The following is a 14,738-nucleotide window of genomic DNA, read 5'->3' on the forward strand; positions in this document are numbered from 1 at the left end:
CACTGCTCCCGATGACAGGGAGCAGTATATCCCCCCTGTCATGTCACTAGGCAGAACGGGAAAATGCCTTGTTTACAAAGGCATCTCCCCATTCTGCCGCCCTGTGACACAATCGCGGACACCCAGCGGAAATCAAGTCTGCAGGACCCGTGGTCACAGAGCACCCAATGCCACATCTTAAAGGGGACGTATCTTTACGCCCTTTTGCTCACCCGTGCCATTCTGTCGAAGTATATCAGTGTGCGGCGGTAGGGAAGGGGTTAATCAGTTTAATTTATAGCATCTATAAATCAAGTAATAATAATCATATTGCACTCTGCAGTGAAGTTGAGCATCATGGGAAATGTAGTTCCAAAACATCTGGGGTGCCAAGGTTAGCCATCACTGCTATAGGGTATTCAAATATAGAAAGGAACGAGGAAGAGAAGGGGGATTGGGAAGAGAGAGGGGGCATAAGGAATGCACAAAAAAAAGTGATAGACTGATTGTCAGGTCTTGATACACCAGGCGGTCCAAGGTAGTGATGTGCTGAGACCTCGGCGGAGTCTCTGCTTTATTGAAAGAGCCATTGAGGGTATGAATCAGAATGTGTGGGACTTCCCAGTATAAGTTTATAGGTAATCTAAAATGAATGGCCAACTAAGACATTGAATGAATCAGAGTCTCTGTATGCCACCTAGCTTGTCCAAGTTTAACGGCTTTGTCAGGGACATTCTTGCTAGTGGAAACCAGGGTCGTCACGAGCATAATGTCTGGTAGCCCATTCATTTTTAATAGGCTGCCTTAACACTACTCATGCTAATGTGCCCCATAAAATACAGTGGAACCTTGGTTAACGAGTAACGTGGTTAACGAGTGTTTTGAAAGACGAGCAACTTTTTTTTTTTTTTATTATGACTATAATGAGCAGAATTCAAGCTAATGGGGTGTGCAGTACTGCATTTGGTCAGAGGTGCGGGGACGCCAGTGACACTCAAAACAGTTCGGAACCATTTGGAAATACTCAGAATCACTCGGAAATACTCGGAAACACTTGGAACTCCGTTCCCGAGTGTTTCTGAGCCTGTCCGAGGCTTTCCGAGTTCAGCCGAGCTGTCCCCGAGTATTTCCGAGGCTCTCCGGTACCCTCCTCCCACCTCTGGCCACATGCGGTATTGCATGCAATAGAAGTCAATGCGGAACGAATTCTCTTTGTTTCCATTGACTTCTATGGGGAAACTCGCTTTGATATGCGAGTGCTTTGGATTAAATTCTCCTGTAATGGATTATGCTCGTGATCCAAGGTTCCAATGTATCTCAACATTTTTAAATAGAATTTATGTAAGTAAATTTTCAACTTCTCCAACTTAGATCCTCCAATCACGAGGGGGTCATTTGCTCGGCACTGCGGCCATTCACAGAAGGTCTTGTATTTTATTTATTTTTTTCAATAAATACGAGGCATTCTTTGATTGGAAGAGATAGAAATTATGACATCACTGCCTGATCTCTCCTCCTTGTCCGATCAGAGAACGCCTCGTATTCATTGAAAAAAATAATATACAAGGTATTCTGTGAAAAGCAGCAATGTTCAACGGGCGGGGAGGAGGGGTCTTATAGTTCACAGAAGATAGCTGGGATAGTTTAAGATTTTAGTTGAGCTTACAAGAAGTTGCAAGGACATGGAATTTTTAGCAGGATTAAAGCGGTAGTAAACCCCTGAAAAAACAAAACAAAAAAAACCCCTGCAAGACAACAGCATAATGTGCTAGTATTCATCACATGCTAGCACATTATGAAATACTTACCTAAGAACTAAGCCCCACAGTGGTGCCTGGTCACCACTGAGGGGGCCTAAATGTTCCCCTGGCGTTCCGTCTGGGTTTGCGGGCTTCGGCGCTGTGAGTGGCTGGATCCGCGATGACGTCACTCCCGCGCATGCGTGCGTGAGCCCTTTGTTCCAGAAGTTCCGTCACAATACGGTGGACCTTCATATTATTATTTATTATTATTCAGGATTTATATAGCGCCAGCAATTTACGCAGCACTTTACAATATATATCGCATGTGCCGCTGACGTCAGAGGCTGCATGTAGGGTGAATATCTCTTAAACCAGGGGTAGGCAACCTGGGGCCCTCCAGCTGTTGTGGAACTACATTTCCCATGTGGCATTTCAAGGCTGGCAGTTACAATTACTCCCAGAGGCATGATGGGACTTGTAGTTCTGCAACAGCTGGAGGGCCCCAGGTTGCCTACCCCTGTCCTAAACTGTGCAGGTTTAGGAGATATTAACCACTTATGAACGGCCTCACGCCGATGTACGTCGGCAGAATGGCACGGCTGGGTACAAGCACGTACCTGTACATTGCTTTTTAAGTGCCCAGTCCTGAGCTCCGTGACCGTGGTCGTTGAACCAGCGGACCCGATCGCCACTGGTGTCCCTGCGATCGGGTCACAGAGCTGAAGAACGAGGAGAGGTCTGTGTAAACAAACCTCTCCCCGTGCTTCCCTGTGTGGCTGTCACCAATCGTCTGTTCCCTTTTATAGGGAAAGACGATCAGTGACATCACATGCCAGGCCACGCCTCCATACAATAAAAAATCACATAACGTCACACATAACACCTACACTGCCCCCTAGTGGTTAACTCCTTCACTGCCAGTGTCATTTACACAGGAATCAGTGCATTTAAAGTGGAAGTAAACCCATCGATTTAAACAGTTAAAAAAAAAAAAAGCATGCCGGGAATGCTAACTGCACATTGGCTGTGCTCTCAGCCAAACTATCAAACTATCCAATGGCTGGTGTCATAACATGTGCAGCACCATAGCAGTTGAAGATTAAACAGGGGCAAAGATGGCAGCTTCCTTGGCAAAAACGATAGGGGAGTTTACTTTAAATAGCACTGATTGCTGTATAAATGACAATGGTCCCAAAAATGTGTCAAAAATGTCCGATGTGTCCGCCATAATGTCGCAGTCACAATAAAAATCGCAGATCGCCGCCATTACTAGTAAAAAAAAAATATTAATAAAAATGCTATAAAACTATCCCCTATTTTGTAAACGCTATAACTTTTACGCAAACCAATCAATAATCGCTAATTGTGATTTTTTTTTACCAAGAATACGTATCGGCCTAAACTAAGGAAAAAAAAAATTTTTTAATATATTTTTGGGGGATATTTATTATAGCAAAAAAGTAAAAAATATTGCATTTTTTTCAAAATTGTCGCTCTATTTTCGTTTATAGAGCAAAAAATCAAAACCGCAGAGGTGATCAAATACCACCAAAAGAAAGCTCTATTTGTGGAAAAAAAAAGGACGCCAATTTTGTTTGGGAGCCATGTCGCATGACCGCGCAATTGTCAGTTAAAGCGACGCAGTGCTGAATCACAAAAAGGGGGTTGGTCCTTTGGCTGCAAATTGGTCCGGGGCTTAAGTGGTTAATTTTACCTCCAGGTAAGTCCTATTATAGGCTTACCTGTAGGTAAAAATAAGAAAGTTGGCTTTAGAACCGCTTTAACAGGTATTTCTGTACAGAAAAAATATATATTAAGACTATAAAAAAAGAAAACGAATGCAGCCATCACATCTCAGGACTGGTAAGTTGCAATATATTACATTTTAAGTTTTTGGGTTTAGATAGACTTTTCAGGAATTTATGCCATCTTGGCACAGCCAATCAGGATAGGCGAAAAGCCCATATCCAAAAGAAGAGGGGGCAAAGATGATGGAGCTCCCAGATGTCGCATCACTAGAGGGGTGGTGATTTCTTTAGAGAAGAACGGAATGTTTCTTTGCTCTGATTTTCATACATCATTAAATAATATTTGAACTTTCTCTATGGTTACCTTTTCAGGCCGACCAGTGATAAGAAGCCTGTGTGATTCTGGCGAGCTGAGATACTCCCTGACTCTGGAGGGGTTTTATCCGGGATATCTTCACTTCCAATGGACCTGTGGAGAGAACAAGGATGCTGACATTTTATCATCCCGAGATTGCTACATAGAAAATAATCATCTATTCACCGTCTGCAGTGAGGTCATCATTCCGCAGACTGTCCTCAGAAGTCCCGGATCCACAGTGCTGGTCAGCTGGGAACATGAATACACCAATAGCACCGGACATGAAAAGCTTTGTATCCGAGATGACAAAGGTGAGAGAAGAGTCACACCATCCTGTACATCCCGGGCCCCCAACCCGCATCCTGGGGGCCATAGACTTTTTACATGATGGTATAAATGTACCCTCAATGTGCAGCCCCCTGGCCCTTATAGACAATATTGGCTTCTAATAGGAAAATGGTTTGGTTTAGTTTATTCTTCCTCTTTATGTGCTCTCCATCCGTTTTCTATTTTTTATTTATTTTTTCACAGATTTGTGAAGGGGCTGTAATAGCAAGGATCTTTATCAGTCTCATGTAACACGTCTGCAGTCTATGACCGTCTCCTAAAGTACATCTCCAGTCTCCTGCAACACCTATAGCATGTTTGCAGTCTCTGACCTTCTCTTATAGAAGGTATGCCTTCTCTGACCTGGTGTTCCGCCCCACCAAAAAATAAATAAATTAAAAGCCACATTCTGCAGCTGACAGCTCTTAACAATAGGACACTTACCTGTCATGGAACCCAGTGATGTTGGGACCGCAGCTGATGTTTCCATCAGCTGTCGGGTGCTGCCGCAGCCATTGCGGGTAAGGGCACCTGGCAGTGTAGCCTTATGGCTTCACACCGGGAACCCTACTGCTCATGCGCAGGGCCCGCTCTTCTGTCCTATTGGTCTGGCGACAAGGAGAGGAGGAGGGATCCCCACAGTGATGTCACGGGCCGTGGCCCGGACTCCCAGAAATGGGAACAGGATACCCGTCAAAGACCGAAAGGTGCCAATTGTGGCACCAGAGGGGGAGAGGAGAAAAATGAGCGGAAGTTGACCATCTCCTGTATCCTGTCTGCCATCTCTGATCACATCCTGTGTCATGTCTGCAGTCTCTGACCACCTCTTGTATCATGTCTGCAGTCTCTGACCACCTCTTGTATCATGTCTGCAGTCTCTGACCACCTCTTGTATCATGTCTGCAGTCTCTGATCACATCCTGTATCATGTCTGCAGTCTCTGACCAGCTCTTGTATCATGTCTGCAGTCTTTGATCACATCCTGTATCATGTCTGCAGTCTCTGACCACCTCCTGTATCATGTCTGCAGTCTCTGACCACTTCCTGTATCGTGTCTGCAGTCTCTGACTATCTCCTGTATCATGTCTGCAGTCTCTGATCACATCCTGTATCATGTCCGCAGTCTCTGATCAAATCCTGTATCATGTCTGCAGTCTCTGACCACCTCCTGTAGCATTTCTGCAGTCTCTGACTGTCTCTTGTAGCATTCCCCATAATCTATGCCCATGTTCTGTTGCATCTCTGCAGTCTCTAGAAGCTTTTGGTAGCATTACATTTACTAAATATTATGTGTGGACCTTTAGTGGTGGTAGAGGCCACACATCACGAGATAAACATTCGCACTGATATCGTGCAGAATATAAAACTGGGACTCCTCGCCAATGACAGCTGATCATGGAATTAAACAGAAGCCGATTTTTGGCTTTTTTTCTCCTCACTTTTAGCGTGAGGAGAATAGAAGAAAGCCAGTTATCGGCTTCTGTTACAGGGATATTGGTCCCAATCTGCGCCCACCAGTGCTGCCAACTAGTGTCCTCCAGTGCCATATCAGTGCCCATCAGTGCTGCCAATCAGTGCCTCATTATCAGTGTCACCTATCAGTGCTGCCTATTAGCGCCGCCTCTCATTGCCCATCAGTGCCACCTCTCAGTGCCCATCAGTGCCACCTATAAGTGCAGCCTCATCAGCGCACATCAGTGAAGCAGAAAAATTACCTGTTTGTAAAATTTTAAAACAAAACTATGAAAAATGTTTTTTTGTTTCTTTAGCAAAAAAAAATAAAAAATCCCAATGGTGATTAAATACCACCAAAAGAAAGTTTTATCTGTGTCAAAAAAATTATACAAATTTTATATGTGTACAGTGTTGTATGACCGCACAATTGTCATTCAAAGTGTGACAGCGCTGAAAACTGAAAATTGGTCTGGGCATAAAGGGGGTGAAAGTGCCCAGTAAGCAAGAGGTTAAATATATTTATTGTGTGTGTTGGATGCAGTAGATACATGGGTCATATAGCCAGCTAGAAATGGCTAGTGCTGGCTTACTTTTTGTACAGTTACTATTGGTTTATTTTAAGGCTTATCATGTTTATTCTGTGGGTGTGATATGTTTATATCATATTGATTTGTCTCTGATAGATTTCCCTTGGCGTCCAGCTGTAGAAGAAGTACAAGTACCCCACTTATTTCATGACACCCCCATCACCCTGCAGTGTGACATCTCGGGGTATTACCCAGATGATATCTCTGTGACCTGGCTGAGAAGGAACAAGGAGACCCGGGAGTTGTGCGAAGATTCTGCCTCCATCCAAAAAACGTCATCAAATAAAAACACAGATAATACATACAGCTGTACTGCAAGGCTGACAATAACACCTGCATTGAGAGTCCACCAGGGGGCAGAGTACATATGCAGAGTGCAGCATCCTTCTTTGCAGGGAGCCATTGAAAAAAGCACAGGGCGGCTCAGTCTGATGGGTGAGTATTACATACCAGCAGTAATAAAAGATATCTCCATTCTAAAGTTTAACCCCTTGGCGCCGTTTCCCCCCCCCCCTGGGGCCGCATATTTGCATTTCTCCCTTTGTCTCACCGCGATCTCCGGGCACCATACTATACTAACGACCGGGACCCAGAACTTGTTTGCTGGGATAGCCTCTGATTGGCTATCAGAGGCTATACTACTATACTATATGACATACTATACTAACAACTGGGACCCAGAACTCGATCGCTGGGATAGCCTCTGACTGGCTATCACAGTGATCAGTTACTGTGAAGCCCAACCCTGTGGTTTCTGTCTCTGTGAATGGACGAGAGAGATACTGTACATTGTATCCATCTCTGTCTTTGCAGAGGTAGAAAAAAAAATCTATCTATCTCTATATCTATCTCTCTATCTCTATATCTATCTATCTCTCTATCTCTATATCTATCTATCTATCTATCTATCTATCTATCTATCTATCTATCTATCTATCTATCTATCTCTATATCTATCTATCTCTCTATCTCTATATCTATCTATCTCTCTATCTCTATATCTATCTATCTCTCTATCTCTATATCTATCTATCTCTCTATCTCTATATCTATCTATCTCTCTATCTCTATATCTATCTATCTATCTCTCTATCTATCTATCTCTCTATCTCTCTATCTCTATATCTCTATATCTCTATATCTATCTATCTCTCTATCTCTCTATCTCTATCTCTCTATATCTCTCTATCTCTATATCTATCTATCTCTCTATCTCTATCTATCTCTCTATCTCTATCTATCTCTCTATCTCTATCTATCTCTCTATCTCTATCTATCTCTCTATCTCTATCTCTATCTCTATCTCTATCTCTCTCTATAAAACTGTATATATATTATAATAATTATTACATAGTTAGTCAGGTTGAAGAAAGAGACAAGTCCATCTAGTTCAACCAAACAAAAAAAAATAAAAAATATATATATATATATATATATATATATATATATATATATATATATATATATATATATATATATATATATATAAAATATAATATCATACAATCCCATATACCCACAGTTGATCCAGAGGAAGGAGAAAGACCCCAATGATCCAATTTGTTACAGCAGGGGAAGAAAATCCTTCCTGATCCCCTGAGAGGCAATTGAATATTCCCTGGATCAACTTTACCTATAAATATTGGTACCCAGTTATATTATGTACATTTAGGAAAGAATCCAGGCCTTTATTAAAGCAATCTACTGAGCTGGCCAGAACCACCTCTGGCAGGAGTCTATTCCACATTTTCACAGATCTTACTGTAAAGAAACCTTTCCCTATTTGGAGATGAAATCTCTTTTCCTCTAGACGTAATGAGTGCCCCCTTGTCCTCTGTGTTGATCGTAAAGTGAATAACTCAATACCAAGTTCACTATATGGACCCCTTATGTATATATACATGGTGTTCATATCCCCTCTTCTCAAGAGTGAATACATTTAGTTCCTCTGATCTCTCCTCATAGCTGAGCTCCTCCATGCCTCTTATCAGTTTGGTTGCCCTTCTCTGCACCTTCTCCAGTTCCCCGATATCCTTTTTGAGAACTGGAGCCCAAAACTGAACTGCATATTCCAGATGAGGTCTTACTAATGATTTGTAAAGGGGGGCAAAATGATATCTCTCTCTCTCTCTCTCTGGAGTCCATACCTCTCTTATACAAGAAAGGACATTGCTTTTTTAAAGGATTAAAAAAAAATACCTCAAGGTTTGATCTAGGTCAATGTCAGGGTTAGTGTTTGGGCCAAGGTAAGGGCCAAAGGTCATTTTTTTTAATTAGTGTCAGTGTGTTTTAAGGTAGGATTAAAAAAAAAGCAAAATGCGCACTATTGTTTTTGGGCTGTACTACGGGTACAAACAACAACTAAGGCCGCGTACACACGCGCGGACTGTTCGCCCAACTTTGTCCGTCCAACAGTTTCGGCAAACAGTCCGCTCAAACTTAGCATGGACGGACATGGCCACACACGACGGACGAACAGTTTGCTGAAACCGTGCGCGATGACGTGAACGGCACGTACGACGGGACGAAAAATACGACGTCCTATACACTGCATTATAGCTTTCGGCGTGAAAATCCTTTCTGAGCATGCGCGCAACTTTGTTTGACGAACAAGCCTACACACGAGCGGACTGTTCACTGAAACAAGGTTTCAGCGGACAGTTTTACGGAAATTCCTGAAAAACCTTGTCCGTCCAACTGTCCGCTGAAAGCCCACACACGAGCGGACTGTCCGCCCAAACACTGTTCAGCGGACAAAGTTGGACGAACAGTCCGCCCGTGTGTACGCGGCCTTACCTACACATATGTGGTATCACAACTATGTTGGTGTCCCTTGTCAATTTTACATTGTATTTTTTTAAATGTAACTGCCTACTCCCAAACTATCAACACATAGCCAAGTATTATTCTACACAATTTTTTATTGTGAATTAAAAAAAAAGAAAACAAATAAAATTAGACATGCTATCTGCCAATAGAACTTAACCAAAAAGTGCATTCTATGCCTCCAAAAATATAGAAAATATACCAAATCGAATCATTATTCAACCAAAAAAAAAAATGTCAAGGCAGTAACTCCAAGGCCAATAATAAATAACACGTTATCTCCTCCGATTCCGCAACATGTCATTCAGAAGCAAACTGAAAAGCGCTAAATGAAAAACATGAAAAGAAAAGTGTAAATCAACACTCAAACTTCTACTAACACGAAATTAATTAGCAGAAGGAGCCCAAAGGGTGGCGCTAAAGAGCTGAAAAACCACGTAGTATGTCTAGTACGTCACTACGTTTGTAATTGTTGGCCAACATTTGTGTTACCATGTGCATGCAAGACAAGTTGGAGCCAACAACCGTCCAACAAAATTCCACGGGTTTGTTGGCAGAAAGTCCAGTCGTGTGTATGAGGCATTACTCTAATATCACGCACACACAGTCAGATTTTCCGAAGGAAAATGTTCGATGGGAGCCCTTTGTCTGAAATTCTGACCGTGTATAGGCTCCATCGGACATTTTCCATCGGAATTTCCGACACACAAAATTTGAGATCTGGATCTCAAATTTTCCGACAACAAAATCAGTTGTTGGAAATTCTGATGGTGTGTACCCAATTCCGACACACAAAGTTCCACGCATGCTCAGAATCAAGCAGAAGAGCCGCACTGGCTATTGGACTTCAATTTTCTCGGCTCACCGTACGTCACCGCGTTCTTGACGTTCGGAATTTCCGACAACATTGTGTGACCGTGTATGTACGAGACAAGTTTGAACCAACATCCGTCAGAAAAAATGGATTTTGTTTGTCGGAAAAAAATGGATTTTGTTTGTCGGAATGTCCGATCAATGTCCGATCGTGTGTACGCGGCATAACTCTAATCTAACTATGCTGCATAAATCTACATCATATTGACAGAATGTAAAAAAAAAGTATCATAATTAGTTTTGATATTCTGCTTCCTGTGTTACATTATCCAGGAAAACCTCAGATGGATCCCATACAGATGACATTGGTGGATACTATTTTCATTCAGTTTTGCTTGACTCTCAAGAAATTTTATCCAAAAGACATCAAGATAAAATGGTACCGTGAGGAGCCACAGCCCAGAAAAGCAGTCCGGCAGGGAACCAAACACACAGAAACAATCACAGAAGAGGAGGATCTGACATTTTGTGTCACTAGTGAATGTCAGGTTTGGGGTCCCAGCTTCGCAGATCCTCAGTATAAATTGTACGTCACTTGGGAACATTCATCTTTGGATGGGCCTGAGACCAGAACCTTGTCTGTAAGAGGTAAGCCTATCTTTACAGGTGACAAAATCCCTATCACAGTTAAAGTGTAACTCCACTTTTGTTTGGGGGGAAAAAATAATCCCCTCTGTGTAATCAATGTACATTGGAGTGATGCTATCAAACTTTATTAGCCCTTGTACACACGGTCGGACATTCCGATGGAAAATGTCCGATCGGACCATGTTGTCGGATAATCTGACCGCGTGTGGGCTCCAACGGACTGTTTCCATCGGAATATCTGACCGACAAAGTTTTAGAGCTGGGCTATAAAATTTTCCGACAACATGATCCGATCCGTTTGTAGAGAATTTCCGATCGGACAAAGTGCCACGCATGCTCGGATCAAATTCCTAGACCAAAGCTATTGGCTACTAGCCTGAACGTAGTCCCCTCGTAACGAAATAACGTCATTACGTTACGAACAATCTGATTTTCCGACAACTTTGTCCGGCCGTGTGTATGCAACACCAGTTTTGGACAAAATCCGACGGATTTTGTTGTCGGAATGTCCGACCGTGTGTACAATGGCTTAGAGTTCTACCTAACCTTTCACACTGAATTTGAATGGAAGGGGCTGGTTTATTATGATCACCTGGTGCACTCTAAGTGTACTGGTGAGAAAAGCTGCACTGTTGGCATCCCTTTAGAAGTATTTAAAGGATAAAGTTAACATTTTAAAAAAAATAATAATAAATGCACATTTTTTTGCAGGTAAAAAAATGTGCATTTATTTTATATTTTGTATTATTAGGAGCCTGTAAAGCATTGGACCCACGATCAACAGATCACAGGTGCAATCTTAGGCTTCTGCATATTGTCAGTGTAGCTATCTACCTGTACCACATACGGACAGGAAGTTGCTGAATGACAGGAAGCATCAATGAAATACCTAGAGTGCTCACCAGGCTCCCTGGTAGTTCATTGAGAACTAAAAGATATCAGCCACAATGGTAGTTGTAGTTCTCCCATTCACAGAACTCAATGAATGACATGGCCGGGTGGCTGAAGCTCAGCACAGCTGTTTTTTTTTTTTAATTGTGAGAATGGGTGTGGGGAGAAGATCCCTGACACACTGTCACAATGGGGGCTGCTCTTTTGGTAACATGTTACACCCTGAATACGGGTGTAACATGTAACATGTTATGAAAGCTGAACTTATCTTAACCCTTGGAGTATCGAACCAAAACTGAAAAACCTATTGCAGGGGATGCCTAAAATGTGACTCGTATCTTAGTGCAGACTTCTGGGAAAATCACAAAAGCAGGAAATAACATTCCTGGGGAAGTTATGTACACAAATAAAACAACAATATTTGTCACGCTAGGCACTCCACGGCAGGAGCGGGGACACCTCTAGAGGAGAGTCAACATAGCCATACACAATAATAAGGAATGTATTTAAAGAGGAAGTAAACCCTTATGAGTTTACTTCTTTTTTTCCCTGCAAAGGCAAAGCATAATGGACTACTATGCATCGCATAGTAGCCCATTATGTGTCACTTACCTGACACAGGAGCCAGCGAAGTCGCGCTGTCCCCTGTAGTCCGCCGCATCCATCTTGCTGGTGGCGTCTTGCAGCTCCGCCGCTGTCATTCGGCGAAGCCGCGATGACGTCACTCCCGTGCATGCGCACGGGAGTCGACAAATGCGGCAGCTCCATTCTTGGAACTGCCGCATTCAGTGCGCCTGCGTGCCGCTGTCTACGGCGCATGCGCCGTAGACAGCGGTGCCCGTTTTCGGGCAAATATCTCCTAAACCATATAGGTTTAGGAGATATTGCTTGGACCTACAGGTAAGCCTTAATCTAGGCTTACCTGTAGGTCAAAGTGGTTTGTAAGGGTTTACAACCACTTTAAAACATTAAAAGCAGTAATAAATATTAGTGGGGATTGGGAAAATTAAATAAGGAAAGAGGTTACTGGTTGTGTAGGTTTAGATGAATGGATTAAGGTAGTCCAAGAACAAAGTCCATGTGTCATGGGTAGTAACCCAGGAAATCATGACGATCTGTAGGTTAACACTTGAAGGCAGCATGCTGAAGAAAAGAAGTGACTCTGGATATAGAAACAATAAAAAAACAGAAAGCAGCACCAATCTAAGTGTAGCAATTAAAAAGGCCAGATTTATTCATAAAGGATTACAGTCACTAGACAGCGGTGGTAAATGGGCACATCGAGATCAGCAACCAGGGTGTTCCAGAGGTCCAGAACGGCTTCAATACAGCACGGGCTCATCATTCTCTGTGGCGCCGGTGGCGCAAAAGTTGCCTGAGGAAGGAGCACGCATGCTCCGAACATGTGCATGGTTCTGCAGCCGCCCACCAACAACCGCCTGACCAGAGACGTCCTGCTGACGATTTCCTCCTGCCCCCTTCACATCTAGCCTGGGACACCGGCACCACCGAGTGTGATGAGACCGCACTGTATTGAAGCCATTCTGGACCTCCTGAACACCCTGGTTGCTGAATGGCTTCAATACAGCGCAGTCTCATCATACTCTGTGGCGCAAAGGTTGCCTGAGAAAGGAGCATGCATGTTCTGAACGTGTGCATGGTTCTGTAGCCACCCATCAACAACCACCTGACCAGAGACGTCCTGCTGATGATTTCCTCCTGTGCCCTTCACATCTAGCCTGGGACACCGGCGCCACAGAGTATGATGAGACCGCGCTGTATTGAAGCCATTCAGAAACCAAGGTATTCCGGAGGTCCAGAATGTCTTTAATACAGCACAGTCTCATCACACTCAGTGGCGCCAGTGTCCCAGGCTAGATGTGAAGGACGCAGGAAGAAATCGTCAGCAGGACGTCTCTGGTCAGGTGGCGGTTGTTGGTTGGGAGCGGCTGCAGAACCAGGCACACGTTCGGAGCATGTGTGCTCCTTCCTTAGGCAACCTTTGTGCCACAGAGTATGATGAGACTGCGCTGTATTGAAGCCATTCAGCAACCACGGTGTTCAGGAGGTCCAGAATGGCTTCAATACAGTGCGGTCTCATTACACTCGGTGGCACCGGTGTCCCAGGCTAGATGTGAAGGGTGCAGGAGGAAATCGTCCACAGGACGTCTCTGGTCAGGCAGTTGTTGGTGGGTGGCTGCAGAACCATGCACACGTTCAGAACATGCGTTGCCCCATCCTCAGGCAATCTTTGCGCCACTGGCGCCACCGAGTGTGATGAGACCGCGCTGTATAGAAGCCGTTTTGGACCTCTGGAACACCCTGGTTGCTGATCTCGATGTGCCCATTTACCACCGCTGTCTAGTGACTGTAATCCTTTATGAATAAATCTGGCCTTTTTAATTGCTACACTTACATTGGCGCTGCTTTCTTTTCTTTTATGTACCCCAACAGGTTGCCGTATTGAAATAAAGTTTAGAGAGAATAACAGTGGCTGCAGAATGAAACATTAAATTACAATATGGCTTGTGCAGCAATTGTATATGCTACATTATTTTTTTTATTTGATATATTGTTTCCACAAAAGTGAATTTATTCTTTAGAATAAGTTAAATGCATAATCAGTGTGCACTATTTTTTATTTCTTTGTAGATTTTCCCTGGCATCCCATTTTAGGAAAAATAAATGTCCCACTTTTGGAAGATAACCAAAAATCCATGCTGAAATGCCACATCACCGGTTATTTCCCTAATGTTATAACTGTGGCTTGGTTTAGGAGCGAAAGAGGTGTGTTGTCTGCGGCTCCGGTCTCTAGTAATATGGCTGTAGAGATTCTACCACACAAGGATGTAAAGACCACGTTTGGCTGCACTGCAATTTTATATTTTACCCCAACTATAAGAGAAGACCAGGGGTCAGAGTTCATTTGCAGAGTGGAGCACCCCAGCCTGGAGCGGCCAATAGAAATAAGTACAGGACCTCTGGAAATATGTAAGTTTTTTTTGCACTTCATAGACTTGTAGTTTATCATTTACACAAAACAAATTTACAAAACAAAATTCTGAGATTGAAATAAAAAATTCTGAGATTAAAAGCCAAACTCCGAATTTTGCCTTTTGATCTCAGAATACTTTTACAAAGTAATATTTGGTTTGCATAGCATTTAGTGCACAAAATGGAGTAAAAAATGGGCCTCTTTCTGAGATTTGTAGTTTACAAGTTAAAAACTGTTTTTTTTTGTTTTTTTTGCTAGAAAATGACTTAGAACCCCCAAACATTGTATATTTTTCTCTAACACCCTAGAGCAGTGATGGCGAACCTTGGCACCCCAGATGTTTTGGAACTACATTTCCCATGATGCTCC

At 43.1% G+C, this 14,738-nt stretch overlaps 1 protein-coding gene across 2 annotated transcripts in view; it reads left to right on the forward strand.

Annotated features, from left to right (window-relative positions):
* The window catches only part of LOC143923717 (uncharacterized), an 83,743-nt gene that overhangs the window by 18,507 nt on the left and 50,498 nt on the right, over nt 1-14,738 (forward strand). For both annotated transcript variants that reach the window (XM_077447527.1, XM_077447529.1), the window contains exons 4-7: nt 3,842-4,138; nt 6,293-6,631; nt 10,169-10,483; nt 14,027-14,365. In XM_077447527.1, the coding sequence (XP_077303653.1) occupies nt 3,842-4,138; nt 6,293-6,631; nt 10,169-10,483; nt 14,027-14,365 (1,290 nt within the window). The remainder of the gene's footprint in view (nt 1-3,841; nt 4,139-6,292; nt 6,632-10,168; nt 10,484-14,026; nt 14,366-14,738) is intronic.

The sequence above is a fragment of the Lithobates pipiens genome, unplaced genomic scaffold (assembly GCF_037356315.1).
Source record: "Lithobates pipiens isolate NorthernLeopardFrog02 unplaced genomic scaffold, aLitPip1_a1.2 Scaffold_22, whole genome shotgun sequence".
NCBI classification, from domain to species: domain Eukaryota; kingdom Metazoa; phylum Chordata; class Amphibia; order Anura; family Ranidae; genus Lithobates; species Lithobates pipiens.